The sequence below is a fragment of the Nicotiana tabacum genome, chromosome 2, assembly GCF_000715075.1.
Source record: "Nicotiana tabacum cultivar K326 chromosome 2, ASM71507v2, whole genome shotgun sequence".
Taxonomy (NCBI): Eukaryota; Viridiplantae; Streptophyta; class Magnoliopsida; order Solanales; family Solanaceae; genus Nicotiana; species Nicotiana tabacum.
In genome coordinates, this window is record NC_134081.1 from 18,439,780 (window position 1) to 18,456,704 (window position 16,925).

General features: G+C 38.0%; 1 protein-coding gene across 2 annotated transcripts; it reads right to left on the bottom strand.

Annotated features, from left to right (window-relative positions):
- Window positions 1-9,154: 9,154 nt before the first annotated feature.
- LOC107811134 (RHOMBOID-like protein 1) lies at window positions 9,155-15,933 on the bottom strand. Of its 2 annotated transcripts, none has more exons than XM_016636007.2 (6): window positions 15,400-15,933; window positions 13,129-13,292; window positions 10,778-10,941; window positions 10,393-10,652; window positions 9,594-9,720; window positions 9,155-9,444 (listed from the first exon to the last, which is right to left on the bottom strand). In XM_016636007.2, the coding sequence occupies exons 1-6, from the start codon at window positions 15,711-15,713 to the stop codon at window positions 9,322-9,324; spliced, it is 1,152 nt and encodes a 383-aa protein (XP_016491493.1). In that variant the 5' UTR covers window positions 15,714-15,933; the 3' UTR covers window positions 9,155-9,321. The 2 variants fall into 2 exon arrangements, with proteins under 2 accessions (XP_016491493.1, XP_016491494.1); XM_016636008.2 differs by having other exon boundaries at window positions 9,280-9,497; window positions 15,400-15,930.
- Between the last annotated feature and the right edge of the window lie 992 nt (window positions 15,934-16,925).

Consider the following 16,925-nt stretch of genomic DNA (forward strand, 5'->3'; position numbering starts at 1 on the left):
GTCGTGTTATAGTTGTTATCTCTGTTGTTTGCGCTGCATATTTAAATTGGGATTACGAACGTATTCCGGAAGATCCCCCAGCATTGCATATTTATTTGGGGACTACGGGCATATTCCAGTAGATCCCCTAACACTGTATATTTAAATTGGGACTACGGACGTATTCCGGGAGATCCTCATATATTGCATATTTACTTTGGAACTACGGACGTATTCCCGGAGATCCCCCAGCACTGCATATTTATTTTGGGACTACGGACGTATTCTGGGAGATCCCTCCCCCCCCCTGTACTGCATAATTAATTCGTGACTACGAGATGGTATCCCGGTAGATTCCCCATGTGGTTATATCTGTATTCGGAGCTGCTAATCTTCCATGCTTGGGTGTCACAGGGTGACTTATATCTTGAAGGATATTACTTGAAAAGTTTATATTTAAAAAGTATTTATCTTGAAGGAATTGTGTTTGAAGATATTTATTTGAAAGGGTTATACTTGAAAAGTGTTTATCTTGAAAGAACTATGTTTAAAGGCTAATTATTTGAAAAGTTTATATTTGAAAGGTTTTATCTTGAAAGAACTATGTTTGAAAGATATTTATTTGAAGGAAGTATATTTCAAAAATAATTTCTTATTGGAAAGGATTATATTCTAAAGACCTCAATTTAAAAACTTACGGGTGAAAGTTTACACTTGAAGGATTTGACTAATTTATTGGGGTTGTTGGTTGAGACCTCATGTGAAAACTATTGCAGCTGTTGAGTTACTACTTGCCTTTACTGTATTGTGATTTTTGGATTTGGGTTGTGTTTTTCGTTCATTCTTCTGTGTCTTATTCTGGTGTTCCGTTGTTACTTGCTGTTTTTCCTTCCTTATTGCAGTTGCTATGTCGTTAGCCATATCGCAGGGTCCTTAGATAGATATCATGTTCTGCCATCCCTATACTTATGCTTGTTCAGTTTATTAGACTAGTGGGTGTCTTGACTAGTCCTCGTCACTGCTTCACCGAGGTTAGTCTTGATACTTACTGGGCATCGCTGTGGTGTGCTCGTGCTACTCTTCTGCATAATTTTTTTTTTGTGCAGACCCGGGTATTTGTTCGTCAGCTAGCTGTGTGGACTGTCGCTGCAGAGACTCAAGGTAAATTTGTCGCTACGTTCGCAAGTTTCGGAGTCACCTTCAAGTTTTCGTTTTGCACTGTTTATTCTTATTTCTGGACAGTTGTATTTAGAAGTTTTTTAGCAAACACTTTGTAGAGCTTATGAATTGTACTACCGGTTTTGGGAATTATAAGAGATTTTATTTAAATAATGTTGTTGTTATAATTATTGTTAGGCTTACCTAGTCCTCAAGACTATGTGCTATCACGATACCCAAACGGAGGGGAAATTGGGTCGTGACAAGTTGGTATCAGAGCCCTAGGTTCATATGTGCTACGAAGAGTCTTGCGAATGGGTACAAAGACGTCTGTACTTATCTTCAAAAGGTTATGGAACTATTAAGACAATTTCACTTCCTTCATTCCTATCGTGCGAGTTCATTGGTCTTGAAGTTTAAAATTTACCATTCCATTCTCTCACAAAATGGTGAGGACACGAGTTGCGGTTCCTGAAGATGTTACCCCCAAAATAGATGTCGCTATGGTCAGAGGCAGAGGCCGACGAGGAGCACGTGCAGCAGCTAGGGCACCTACCAGAGCAGCAGTTGGGGAGCCGCCAGTAGTTCCAGTTGGGGGCAAGTATCGGAGGCGCTTGCTATTACCCCCAGACTTCCGGAGACTTTAGCACAGTTCCTGAGCATATTTGGTATATTGGCTCGGGCGGGGATATTTCGGTTGCACCAGTTACTTCACAGACCGGGGGAGGAGCCCAGACTCCCGTCGCCCACACTCCAGAGCAGCAAGTTCACGTTGGTCAGGTGTCATGGTAACATAGGCCGTGGTTCCAGTTTAGCTTATGGTCAGATCAGCAGTATCCGAGGAAGGGCAACTTATATTTGCAAGGTTCAAGAGGTATAACCCTCTTACATTCAGTGGTTTGGCTTCAGATAGTGCACAAGGTTTTATGGAGGAGTGCCATAACATCCTCCGCACTATGGATATTGTTGAGAAGAGTGGGGTTGCTTTTACTATGTTCCAGCTTAAGGGAGCGGCTTATTCGTGGTGGCGGGCATATGAGATGGGTAGCCCAACCGAGTTAGCTTCACTTACATGGGTTCAGTTTTCAGAGATGTTCCTGAGAGAGTTTGTACCTCAGTCCCATCGAGATGCATGGCGCGCGGAGTTTGAGCAGCTGCGCCAGGGCACTATATCAGTGTCAAAGTATGAGATTCAGTGATTTGGTTAGGCATGCACCTGCTTTGGTCGCCACATTTAGAGAACGTGTCCGTAGATTCATTGAGGGACTTAGGCATGATATTTGGTTCAGTATGTCTCGGGAGTTAGAGTCAGATGTTTTATTTCAGCAGGTGGTAGGGATCGCTCGCCGTGTAGAGGATATGCGAGGCCATAAGAGAGAGTACATACGAGATCAAGAGAGAGAGGACATGGAGGTGAGGAGGCCTCGTAGATCGGAGAGATCTACTGGTCCTTATTTTGGAGGCAGGGTACGACATGGTAGAGGTTTTGTGGGTCAGCCAGTTCGGTTTGCACTTCAGGCTTTGCACAGTGTGTCAGGTGCTCATGGGCCTCAAAGTACCCGTACCGCACAGTTCCCATAACCATGTCAGTAGAGAGGTTGCTTCGAGTGTGGAGATACCAGCCACAGGGTGAGAGATTGTCCTAGACTCCGGACAGGTGTGTCCCAACGGAGTATTCAGGCGAGTAGAGGGCGCCCAAGAGGGGAAGGCCCGGCCCGTTGATGTGTTTCATATAATAGGCTTGAGGCCACTGCGCCAGATAATGTCATACAAGTATGCTTTGATTTGTTACAGAGGGGCATCATTCGTATTTTGATTCGGTTCTGCTTATCGGGGTGAGTTCCCCTATTTGTTGTCCCACCTATGAGTGAGTTCATGACTTAGTATTATGTTTAGGTGTTTACCCATATTGGGAGACTCTATGAGTGGTAGCCTGTTTCTATCATTTGTTTCTATTCATTATCAAAAGAAGTGAATTCATGTTGTCCATTATGGCAGGTTTGATGTGATTCCTAAGTAAATTGGTTATGATTTGTGATTTGATACTCTACTGGGGTAAGGGTTTAGTAAGTGTTGTGATTTTATTGGCACAACTGAATTAGTGGAAGATTTTTGTTGGTATGATGTGTATTCGACTTGTGATTCAGAGTTGAGGGTGAGACCCTCGCGATTCCATGTGATTTGATATGTTTGAATCGGGCTGAGTACCGCTGTGGAAGTTATATTAGGACGGGACCCTTGTGATTGTTCATATGCTTTAATTCTTTCCTTGTTCTATTGTTTTGTATGTTAGTATTGATAGAGAGTTGTGCCTGTCAGGCTTGTTTGGTAGTTTCCTTATGTGTTTCTTTTTCCATATTCAATCAATTTCATTCTGTGCTTCTTGAGTTTTAGCTTGCGGGGTGTATGCCCGGTGGTGTTAGTTGTGACTTGTTGATTCAGGTGTATAGTTAAGAGGTCTTCATGTTTCTTGCATCGTTGTCAGTGTTGTGGAGGTTTGAACAGGGTTCTAACGGATACGAGGCTAATATCGGTGGTGGTTTTAATTACGGGAAACTATTGTGATCAGAAATGTTATTATGGGCCTATGTGTGGTGTGTCTTGTTGTATGGTCGTACCTTGTGGGTGTAGGCATGAGTCGTTAAAGCTGGTTGAGACTGATATCGGTTATGGATTTAGAATCGGGTTTTTTGAAGATAAATGGAAGGTGAGAATTTTGACTCTAAGGCTTATCAGTGTTGATAGAAAGGATAAATTATAGTTGGGATGGTGTCATTAGGCTTATGTGGATTGGGGTGACGTGGGGTCCCCCGTGGGTGTATGTTGAATATGTGCTTTTAGTGATTGAAGACTTCGAGGCGATTCTTAGCACGTTCGAGGACGAACGTTTGTTTAAGAGGGGAAATATGTAACGACCCGGCTGGCCGTTTTGAGAATGTAAATCTCGTCCGGCGGCATAAGGCCCTGAGCAGCTTCGTATTATGTGCCTTGACATGCTTGCGTGGTTGAATTCAATTACCGGGTGATTCGAAGTGATTTGGACACTTAATCCCCAAAAAGGAAACTTAAGTCTTAGGATTTTGACTGTAGTTGGAACTGTGTGAAGACGACTCCGGAACGGAATCTCGTCGCTTCTGTTAGCTCCGTTGGGTGAGTTTGGACTTAGGGGAATGTCTAGATTGTATTTTGGAGGTTTGTAGCTTATTTAGCTTGAAATGGTGGAAGTCGAATTTTTGGAAATTTTGACCGGTAGTGGACTATTTGATATCGGGGTCGGAATGCGATTTCCGAATTTAGAATAGGTCCGAAATGTTAAATATGACTTGTGTGCAAAATTTGAGATCATTCGGATGTGGTTTGATAGGTTTCGACATCAGTTATAGGAATTTGAAGTTTTAAGTTCTTTAAGTTTAAATTGGAGGGTGATTCATGATTTTTAGCGTTAGTTGATGTGATTTGAGGGCTCAACTAAGTTCGTATGGTGTTTTAGGATTGGTTGGTATGTTTGGTTGAGGTCCCGGGGGCCTCGGGTGAGTTTCGAGTGCTTAACGGATCAAAAGTTGGATTTGAGTTGCTCAGGCATCTGTCATTTTCGCACCTCCGGTGGAGAGATCCCAGGTGCGTGATCGCACATGCGGGGAGGCAAGCGCAGAAGCGGAAAAATGGAGGAGTGCCAGGGGTCGCAGGTGCGAGGTGAATTCCACATCTGCGATGCCCGCATATGCGTTAGGGTCATCGTAGGTGCGCAGGATCCGCAGAAGTGGAAGGGATTTCCGCAGGCGCGCACGCGCAGGTGCGGCCCTTTCATCGCAGGTGCGAAGGCAGAGGGGGTAAGTGATTTGCGCCGATGCACACCTTTTGGCCGCACAAACGCACCCGCAGGTGCGAGCCCAGGCTCCGCAGGTGCGGAAATACCTGGGCAGTGGTTAAAACCGAAGGGCTTCGCGATTTTTGTCATTTTTTGGACTTTACAACTCGGTTTAGGGCGATTTTTGAGAGTATTTTCGAGAGATTTCTTGAGGTAAGTCCCTTGTGCTTATTTTTGATCAATAATCATGATTCCCCATATATTTTTCCACCTAGTTAGTGTGTATTTAAGGTGGAAATTAGAAGTTGGAGGCTATGGATTTGGGGAGTTGGATTGTGGATTTGGAGGACCATTTGGTGTCGGATTTTAGTAAATTTGATATGGTTAGACCCGTGAGTGAATAGGCTTTTGGATTTTGTGACTTTTACCCGATTCCGAGACGTGGGCCTGTGTCAAGCTTTTAGGGCGAATTTCAGAATTTTTGTTAAAGTATTGATTTAATTAACTAGATGAGTCTATTATGATTGTAATTACGATATGTAATTGCTTTTGGCTAGATTTGGGCCATTCAGAGCCAGATATTCATGGAAAGGGCATTCTTACGGATTGATTGAGCTTGAATCGAGGTAAGTATCTTACCAAACTTTGGGGGGAGGGGGACTACCCCTTAGGATTTGAGTCATCTATGTTAATTGTAGTCTGTGTACGCGAGGTGACGAGAGCGTGCTCGGAATTATTTGTAGAAAGTTGGCCTTTTAGGCTGCTTGTGTCCTTATATTTACTGTGTATGATGTTGTTTTTGATACGTTTGAATTCATATTTGCTAGTTTCATATCTATTTGACCATTATTCGACTTAACCAAAGATTTTACCCTTTCTATCGTCGTGCTATATTTTTCATAACTGCTTATCTTTAATTGAAATCATTATTTTCTCATCCTATAATTGTTTAGTCTTAATTGGAGTTATGATTATCTTTCACTGCTTATCCTTATTTGAATTGTTAAATATTTCTCATAATTGCTCAACCTCAAAAGGAGTTTAGATAACATATATCTTAGTTGACTTGCCATTATTTGGAACTATTTGACTCGTGTTGGCTTCTTATTGTTGACTTGAATATTGTGAAATCGTTGCTACATTTTTTGTTTTGTTTTCCCTTGTTAAGCTGTTCTCCTTGTGCCTAACATTCTTTACGGTGGTTATTCCTTGCAAATGAGTTCTACTGTTCTTGTGATTTAAATTCTTGAGTAGATTTGCTCGACGTACTTTGCATTTCTTTCATTGTTGCTTTTGTACTCGTTGCGGTGATGTACGAGGTTTCTGTCGTGTTATAGTTGTTATCTCTGTTGTTTGCGCTGCATATTTAAATTGGGACTACGGATGTATTTCAGGAGATCCCCCAGCACTGCATATTTAAATTGGGATTACGGACGTATTCTAGGAGATCCCCTTATCTTGCATATTTACTTTGGGACTACGGACGTATTCTGGGAGACCCCCCAGTACTGCATATTTATTTTGTGACTACGGACGTATTCCGGGAGATTCCTCCTCCCCCGTACTGCATAATTAATTCGGGACTACGGGACGGTATCCCGATAGATTTCTCCTGTGGTTATATTTGTGTTCGGAGCTGCTAATCTTCTATGCTTGGGTGTCACAGGGTGACTTATACTCAAAGAATATTATTTGAAAAGTTTATATTTGAAAAGTATTTATCTTGAAGGAACTATGTTTGAAGATATTTATTTGAAAGGGTTATACTTGAAAAGTGTTTATCTTGAAAGAACTATGTTTGAAGGCTAATTATTTGAAAAGTTTATATTTGAAAGATTTTATCTTGAAAGAACTATGTTTGAAAGATATTTATTTGAAGGAAGTATATTTCAAAAATAATTTCTTATTGGAAATGATTATATTCTAAAGACCTCAATTTAAAAACTTACGGGTGAAAGTTTACACTTGAAGGATTTGACTAATTTATTGGGGTTGTTGGTTGAGACCTCATGTGAAAACTATTGCAGCTGTTGAGTTACTACTTGCCTTTACTGTATTGTGATTTTTGGATTTGGGTTGTGTTTTTCGTTCATTCTTCTGTGTCTTATTCTGGTGTTCCGTTGTTACTTGCTGTTTTTCCTTCCTTATTGCAGTTGCTATGTCGTTAGCCATATCGCAGGGTCCTTAGATAGATATCATGTTCTGCCATCCCTATACTTATGCTTGTTCAATTTATTAGACCAGTGGGTGTCTTGACTAGTCCTCGTTACTACTTCACCGAGGTTAGTCTTGATACTTACTGGGCACCGCTGTGGTGTGCTCATGCTACTCTTCTGCATAATTTTTTTTGTGCAGACCCGGGTATTTATTCGTCAGCTAGCTGTGTGGACTGTCGCTGCAGAGACTCAAGGTAAATTTGCCGCTACGTTCGCAGGTTTCAGAGTCACCTTCAAGTTTTTGTTTTGCACTGTTTATTCTTATTTCTGGACAGTTATATTTAGAAATTTTCTAGCAAACACTCTGTAGAGCTTATGACTTGTATTACCGATTTTGAGAATTGTAAGAGATTTTATTTAAATAATGTTGTTGTTTTAATTATTGTTAGGCTTACCTTGTCCTTAAGACTATGTGCCATCACGATACCCAAACGGAGGAAAAATTGGGCCGTGACAGTTTTTTATTAAAACCGAATCAAACCAATTATATCGGTTTGGATTGGTTCGGTTTTGTCGGATTTTTGTTACTTAAATATTATTTCAATCTTAATTTGTTAATTTTTTGATAAGTAAATATATGTTTAGTAAAAATTTAAAAAATTGACAAATATATTATCTATTAAAATATTCTTATGGGAGAATTTACTTAGTAACACATGATAGTTATTTTTTTAGTCGTCTCACAATAATTGTTTTGTTGATGTACACTTTTAAGGTTAATTGAATTTAGTAATTAAACATAAAAATCAATACGTTACCTAAATAATAATAATCACTTCAAATTCGAAAAAGATATAAAAATTTAATAGATGTAACATATGAATATGAAAGAATAAAGAGATTGACGCATTTTAGTAACACTTGATAAGAAAGTGATCATACAACCCATTATTTAAGGTTAATAAATGTGGAGCACTTCATATTCTATTAAATATTATATCACGTAAGAGAATCCCAAATATTTCTAGACATTTTTAAAGAAAATTCTATATAAAATCTCAAAAATATATATATAAATTACTCTTATATATTTATATGTCGGTTTGATTTGGATTTTTTTACTCAATACCAAACCAAATCAAACCAAACCTAGTCAGGTTTTTAAATCGGTTTGGTTTGACTTTTCGGTTTGGTGCGGTTTACCGGTTCGGTTTGTACACCCCTAGCATGTGTTATTACTAGAACCAATCATATATATTTATTTGTCATTAGAGGAAATGATTTCTTGTAGTCACTTGCAATTTGAATAGAAGAAAATAACCTTGTCAGATCTGCTATGTGGTATTTACACTCATAATAATTTGACTAGAAGACCATTATCACTCATATTAATTGTTTAATAAGGTGAGATTAAAACGTAGTATCGTTTCTCCAAAAAAACAAAAGCTAGATGTTCTATGGTTCCTCAGCAAATCCATTCTCTTCGTTTTGTAACAACCTCAATCCCTGGTTAAATCGGTAATGATGTTGCAATTTTGTTATTCTTTTAAAAAAAAATCCCGTGGTAAATACTTATTGTAATAACAACCGAAGTTAAAATTAATAATACATGTTATATTAAAAGAATTAAATAAATTGTCAAAAAGAGAATTCAATTCAGAATTAGAAGTTTATGTTTCTAAGACGCATAACAAATGAAAAACGACTCTTTTTCTCAAGCTATACAAGATTTTGCTTGCCGAAATTCAAACGGCAAAGATCACTTTTAGGCGCAACCGATAGTTGCAAAAGTGTATATATATATATATATATATATATATATATATATATATATATATATATATATATATATATTTTTCAGCTATTATTTTGAAAGCGGCTATACCATGTCATTTCCCCAAATTGAAACCAAAGATTGTTCCTAATAGGACATCCCAGTAGTTGAGAAGGCTCACCTGAAATTTTAAATAGCGATAAACTGTAATAACACGAGTTCAAATTCCAATGAGCCTTCCGAACGTTAAACAGGGCGACTTGGAAAAATTCAGCAACCTTTCAAATATCAAATGTGTATATTTACTATATATAAGAATGTACTTCAATACAAAAACAGTTGATCAAATGTGATGTGTAGTTTCTAAGACATGTATATGCTGAAGCAATAACTATGCCACAATGACAATGGCATCAATTTACAAACAAATTGTAAGTGATGGCTAATCAACGACAGAGCTGACTGCACAGCCCCTGGATCTGAGACGTACTTAGATTCGACAAAGAATATGATCTGGTCTTGTTGCTGTTGGAGCATGTCAATGTTAGCTGGTTATCTGTTTGCTCAGACTGCAAGAACGAATCGGAAAATGAAGTTCAAATTTACATCCCCAACCTAAGTTCTGTAACCATGAATTCGGAAAATGAATAGTTTCATGTCACGACAGTGAAGGAGCTTTATTGAGATTTGTGGAATGAGAAATTCAGTAACTACTTACCATACAGGAAACAGGCTCTGTGTTGCAACTCCACCTTGAAGTGGGTACGCAACTCATATAGTGGCACCAAGAACAATGATCGTTTAAATCTACTCCACGGAGAAGCATGACCAAGCCGCCAGTGAATCTGCACCAAGGAGAATCAACTACTAAGATAAATAAGTTCATCAAATTCAGAATCCTCTTTATCCTAAATTTATAGTTTAAAGGCTATAATTATCAAAATCACGGAGATGAAACCATGAACTGATAGATAACAGAAGACTAGAGTAATGGGACCTACATCATACAAATAACATGTCACTTAGATTTTCAAGCTAGGCATATTACGGTGACTGCAGTTGCTTGGTAACAAATAAGTGCTTCACTATGTCGGGATCCATTGATCAAAAGGTAATTAAGAAGGGAATGAAAACAACTTAGTTTCATCCGATCACTACTACATGTTACTTTGTCACTCGACTGAGCACCCATTAGGTTCATAACAAATAGCATATATGACAGCACCAACAGCAGAAACTTGTCTAGGAATGAGATTTTCATATTTTCTTCTTTTTTACTTTTAGTTTCTCAAACTGGAGTAGAATCCAAATAAAAGAGATGATAAAATGTCAAAAAGAAAAAAGGACTGGTGAGATAGATAGTTAAAAAAAGCAAAATGTGTGAATATTAAAAACACTGTAGTTTAATTTAACACCCCACCACCAAAGAAAGAACAGGTCCTTTTGGCACTTCTTCTGCAGCCCAATTAAAACAGGACAGCACAGGAAAAATAAGGTACAACTCTAAAGAAACTTACCCAATTATCAGAAGAATAAGAGAAATAACCCATAGGACCATCTGATACAGCTTGAATTTAGGTTTAGCTGATGTTGAAGAATATGCACTGGATGCATATCTCTGGCTCACCCAACCAAATTGGGGCCGAATCAGAAAGACGAAACCAAGAAGAAAACCAGACATAAATCCTCCAATATGAGCGAAGTTGTCAACATGCGGGAGAATTCCGACCGCCAGATTTATAACAATGATGACCACAAGAGTCACTAAAACTGTGAGCTGTAGAGAAGGGGAAAACAAGGAGCCAAATGGCTTTATAAGATGATTGGTTCTCAATCAAGTGATCAGTAAGCATACCATTAATGGCAGGTGAGAACTGTGATAAGGAGTTGTTCGATAAATACCTTATTGGCATATATAGTCCAATTGATTATCAGCTCAGAAAGCATGCTCCCCAGCAACCCAAAAAGTGCACCAGAAGCACCGACAGATATATTTGACTTAATAAATAGAGCTGAGAACAAGCTGCCACCAAGTCCCGCAATGATATAGAGCAGGCCAATGCGTACTACGAAACATAATAAAGAAAAATAAGCCACTGCATTCAGCTCAAACCATATAAACATGTATAAGGAAAAAACAAATAAAATGGACATATATAATATACTGCAATCCACCTCTATTGAGAACTGCAAAGCAGATGCAGACCATCACACAAACCTTTTAAGCAAAAAGGAAAAAAAGAACAAGATATGACTACCGGAGACTTGAGCATCTAACCGGACAAGGCCAGACAACTGATTTAGGGAATACTTAATTCCATAAATCTCAAATGTGATAATTGAACTGAATCCTCTTGTACAAATGGACATCAAGGGATCAAATGTTATGCATGTAATGCAAATGATAAAATAGCACTGGTTTGACAATTTTATATCAGCACATTCAGACAAGAGCACCTCTCCACTCAATTGGATCCATTGAATAGTTCAGCAGCACCTTTTACAGCCAAAATTTTTACAGGAGAAGATAATATTTAGAAAAAGGGGGAAAGGAAGTGTTAATTAAGAGTATCAATCAGAGTATTCCCATATATTTCATATCCTTGTCCCATGCTCCAGCCAGTAGTCAGTACTCAGTACTACAAGAAAGTTGAAAAAAACTTCAGAGAGATTTCCTATGGCATGCTTCAAATGGGGACAGGACATTTCACTTGGTAAATAGGGAGACGGTCACAACATGAAAGTGTTGGGGTGGATGGGATTAACAATTTAAGGGTTTTTAACAAGGTGTTATCGGATAAGTGGCTATGTAAATTCAGGATAGAGGCGAATGCCTTTTGGAGGGGGTGATCGCGGAGAAATATGGGATCTTGAAAGAGGGATGGAGGAGTAAAGATATCAAACTTCCTTATAGGTGCGAGTATGGAGGAATATCTTGAATGTGTGCAAAGAGTTTAATGGGAATGTATCATTCAAGGTGGGTGATAGGAGCAGGGTAAGTTTCTGGGGACATAAGTTGTGCAGGAATAGCACCTTGAGAACCACATTTCCAAACATGTATAGAAATTCATGTCAAAAGAAGATATTAGTCCAACAGATACGGAGTCTACAAGGGGAAGAAGTGCATTGCAATTTGAGGTTCAGGAAAACCTTGCAAGACTATGAGGTTGCAGAATTCCATAGTTTGATTGAATTGCTTCACAAACAAAGTGCTTCACAGGTTAGCCACGATGAATGGAGATGAGGGGCAGGAAATAATGGTGTCTTCTCTGATAAGTCCTATTATGAGAAGCTTCTGAGTAGGGAGGATTCAACTTGCCCTCATCTCTCGATATGGACCTCAAGGGTACGGAGAAAGGTGTGTTTTTTAATTCGCTAGCTGCACAAGGGATGATCTTGATAGCTGAGGATTTGAGGAAGAGAAAGATAACTTATTTCAATTAGTGCTGCATGTGTAAAAACTCAAGAGAAGACTTGAATCATTATTTGAAAGATTATGCATTTCAATTGGTGCTTATTTTGTTGCTGAAAATACTGAGATGATTTGGACTTTAGTTGACGATGCCAGTCACTGTTAAAGAACAATTTTTAGCTGGATTCTTAGAAGATGGAAGAGAAGACGCAGAGCATGGGATGTTGCACTTTTAGCACTAATGTAGATCACATGGAGAAAGAGAGAAAGAAAGAATAGGCGATCTTTTAATAGAGTAGAGAATGATTTTGTACACTTGAGGAGTAGCATCTTATCCTTTATTTCTTTTTTGTGCACCCACGAGGTCCCTATATGTATAGAAGATTATCATTCGTAGAAATACATTTGACAAGGTTTTCTATCTTTTGGTATACTTCTAGAATACGGGTTCTTTTTGCCCTTCTTTTAGTGAAATTTGATAACCTTTATTCAAATAAATTTGAGATGCAATGTTATCAAGTCAACAACACGGTAAATCCAAGTGATCATTTCAATCTTTTTTACTGATAAGTAGGTCTTAGATTCTGCTTTCTCCAACTTTAATATCAGCTAAGAGAAGCATGAGCATATAAATCTCGTAAATAACAAATGAATGAAAGTTGTAGCAAATAAGTCTTAGCTTCTGGAGTCTTAGTACTTTTTCAGAAATGCAACATAACATCAATTATGAATATGCAACAAGATAAAAGTTAAAGGAACTTTGATAGGAGCAATGTGGAGCAAAACCCAAATGTAAATGCAGGTAAGAGCTCTGAAGATTTATAGGAGTGTAACACATTACCAAATCCAAACTCTCGCTCCAGCCGAATGCCAATGACTATCAGACTCAGCATGTTGGCCAGTAAATGAAAAACTCCACCGTGCAACCACATGCAAGTAATAAGGCGCCACCCTTCATGTTCGTGGACCACCTTATTCACGTCTAAAGCACCCATCTTCTCTAGTCTAAACAAAAAGGAAAAGATAAAAAACTTTTTACAAGTGATGTTGATATTTATATGTTCCAATGTAGCTTACGTTTAAGCAAAGAGAATTGATTTACTAGCCTAGAAAAGCAACAAAAAAAGAATGCCGCAAACTCATTCATCAACCTCAATACAGTAAAAGATCAACAAGTTTCAGTAATTCACTAATTTGATCATCAAATATTGAAGTGTATGACTAGTCAAATGTACCGGCTCATAGGTGGCGTGATGATGATTAGATGTACTAAAATAGGATAAGTTAGACCTATAATCACATGAAGGGAAGTTTTACAAAAGACCTAAAATCTCTTGAATCCATGCAAATTTAAACACACTGGAAGCGAAATACCTGCATAGTCAATACCGATTAGGCTGGGTTAAGGTTTAATTGCTATTAACACACAATAATTACGGTGTTTGACATGAGTTTTTTTAGTTTGGTTAGAGATTGCATGATAGTGCAGGGATAGGTATGAAATTTAAAGAACATCTCGTTTTAGGAGAACCCTTAATATTGTCCAAAAAGATAAATTTTCTCTCATCATCCCATTGTGATAGCCAAAATTTTCTGTCATCATCTGCGATCTAGGAATTCCTCATTTGATGCAGTCCAAAAAGGGGTCGTCATTTTACCTGGCCTGGTGCTCACAAGGTTATCTTCACACAAGGAAAAAAAACCTCCCTATGAAGTGAAAAATTTGCCAAAAGATGTTGCATGTCTAACAAAGAGGAAGCGCCAGCTTGGGTCGGCATTTTCTTTTTAATTTTTACTCTTTCTTGGTACAATATGAAGCTAGAAAATTAAGTGCAAACTATGGAAAAACACTAGGTACAAGATGAAGTTAAGTAAACTAAAGCACAAACTATGAGAAAAAAAAGCTCCTAGTAACGTGGTCTAGATCCTTGCAAAAAGCAGGACAAAAGAATGCCAAAGAGATACCAAATACAGCATTGGAGGCAACACTGAAGAGCATGTGCAATTTTCTCTTTTGATTAGGCTTAATTTCTACACCTCCTGTGTTCCTAATTCAATCTGTACCAATAAAATCCTCCTTTCCAGTACCCAAGACAGAAGATTTCGTAGTCAACCCTCAAAGGTTAGAGTGATGATAACCACCCGGCCGCTCTCCCCTTCTCTACATAAACTCATCTAAATAAAGCCTATCATAATGCCCTCTTGACTACTTGATCAAAAAAGGCACACCTATAATCATATTGAGTATTGCCTCATCTTATTCAAGCTAATTCAAACAAACTTAAGCTCGATCGCACCTATAAGTGAATACAAAAAACTTCAACTTGTGACAAAATGACCCTTCTAACCATGGTGGAGCCAGGAATTTATACAAGTGGATTCAAAAAGTATTATAATGTTGCACTTGATATTTGAACCTATGACCTAAAGAAATTTCTGAACCCCTTTGCCACTGCAATAGAGCCTTCTCATATGTCAAAGGGGATTCAACAGTTTATATATAACAAAAAAAATCTTATTTGCCTTTTTTACACAGTATAATTTTTCAACGAAGGGGATTCAATTGAACCCCCTTGACTTTACATAGCTCCGCTCCTGCCTTCCACAAGCTTCACAGCCCATCCCTCCCTTAGGCCGTCGTGCTGTCCCTCCACTAATTAACCGGGTAACCTGCTACAGCTCACAACTATAGGTGCTGGTAAACCTACACATCAACTCAAACTTGGAATCTAAAGGTTTTCTTTTGTTGTTGTTGACAACATAGTTTCGGTCATCTCTAGCCGAGGGTACATCTTACACACGCCAAACCCCACTCGTGGGAAACTAATGGGTTTGTTGTTGTTGTTGACAACAGAGAAATCCCTGAGGGCCAGTGGCACAGGGTTCTAAATTCTCCACTTAAATACCAGGCTTTTATCTGCGCGGTCCGAACCTGGACACATCACGAGATGTGCTCTTACCACAAGACAAAAAACCTTGGGGCAACGCCAATGCTTCCTTCAAAGACAGGAGCATAGAGTACACCATAAAACAGAGAGATTCGACACACAAATACTCCATTGAATATCAACTTACAATACCAAAAAAAGGGATAAGAAAGAGATATACATACGTGTTAGAAGAAGGCCCAAGAAGAGGATTTTCACTGAAAGGCTGAAAGGAAAACCTACCCAAGAATCCAGCAACACAAGAAACAGAGTTGTGGGGGCAGTTATTAACATACATGGTTACTAAAAAAGTCACCACATTGGCTATAACAAAAGATGGTATTAACCATGGAAACCATTTCTTGAAATGCTTAATTTCTCTATAAACAACAGGTGGTCCTCCTCCTGCTGATGTTCTCGCTGGCTCTACTGGGTGTATTGAGTTACCCCCTTTCTTTGAATTGACCTGGATTTGGATCTCCGGTACACTTCCGGCCATCTCGCCGGAAAATCAAGAATGCTGGCCGGGAAATCAAGAATGATGAGTTTTTGAAGAAAACTAAAGGAGTGAGGTGGGTGGGTGGAGTTAACGTGGATTGGGAGAGAGGATAAAGTCAAGTCTAAGGATTAAAAACTGATTGATTGATTCATACGAAGATGTTTTTGCTTTCTTCTTTGCCGACGAACTGTAGTTTCCCACACTCTTCCTTTCCTTTTGTAGTTTTTGTACATTTCTTTTTCTCTTTTCTTTTATTTCTTTCTTTTAGGTTTTTTCTATTCTTCCTTTTTTGGATTTGTCCCTATTACCAACTTATTTTATTGATGGATAAATTATATAAATGGGCAAATAATTTTTTTACATTATTAAATCACTAAATAATATTTACGAGTAAGTATTTTTAAAATAAATTTAATAATTTTATAAATAAGACAGGTTATTTGTATATGTACACGTGACCTCATGACCATTGACCGGTATTGTAAAAATTTCTTACACTTCTCGTTTTCTTTTTTCTTTTCCTTTAGTTCTAGTTCTGAATGTGTGAGAACTATTTAAGTAAATTCTTTTGGTGTAAATTAATAATGTAATCTGATTTCCTAATTTGATTTTTGAATTATTAACTTTCTGAATAACTGTTATAACCAAGTGGGGGTGGGGTGGGGTGGGGGGGGGGGGGGGGGGGGGGAATTAGTTTGTGGCTGACGATTTAGTCTAAGACTTTAATAGTCCGAAAGATTTGATAAATCGGAACTCCTAAAGTGAAGACTAGAGTTTTAGATGTACATTTTGTGTTTAGATTTAATTTTCGAAAAGTGGATGTGTCTGGAAAAAAATATCTATAAGTATAACTTCAAACATATATGCACCTTCATTTGAATAAAAGGTAATACATTCAAACGGACTAAAAGTAGCTTTGTTGTATTATTTTTCTTGTTTGATCTAAGTATTAAAACAATATTGTGTTTCTTCATGTAATTCAAATAATATGCCGAAATTCAAATCCATAATTCTCCAATTAAATCAAATTAATTTGAATACTTTCATATCTCTGACTTTATAGTCATTCACTTTTTTTTTGTCAAACAATAAAAATTTTATTTAACCAAGTATGAATATGTACATCCACTAGTTCATTTTTGACTGTAGAACTCAGATTTGTAACAGTCATTCATTTTATTAGTTTATTATTTGCCTCTATAGAGAGAAAGT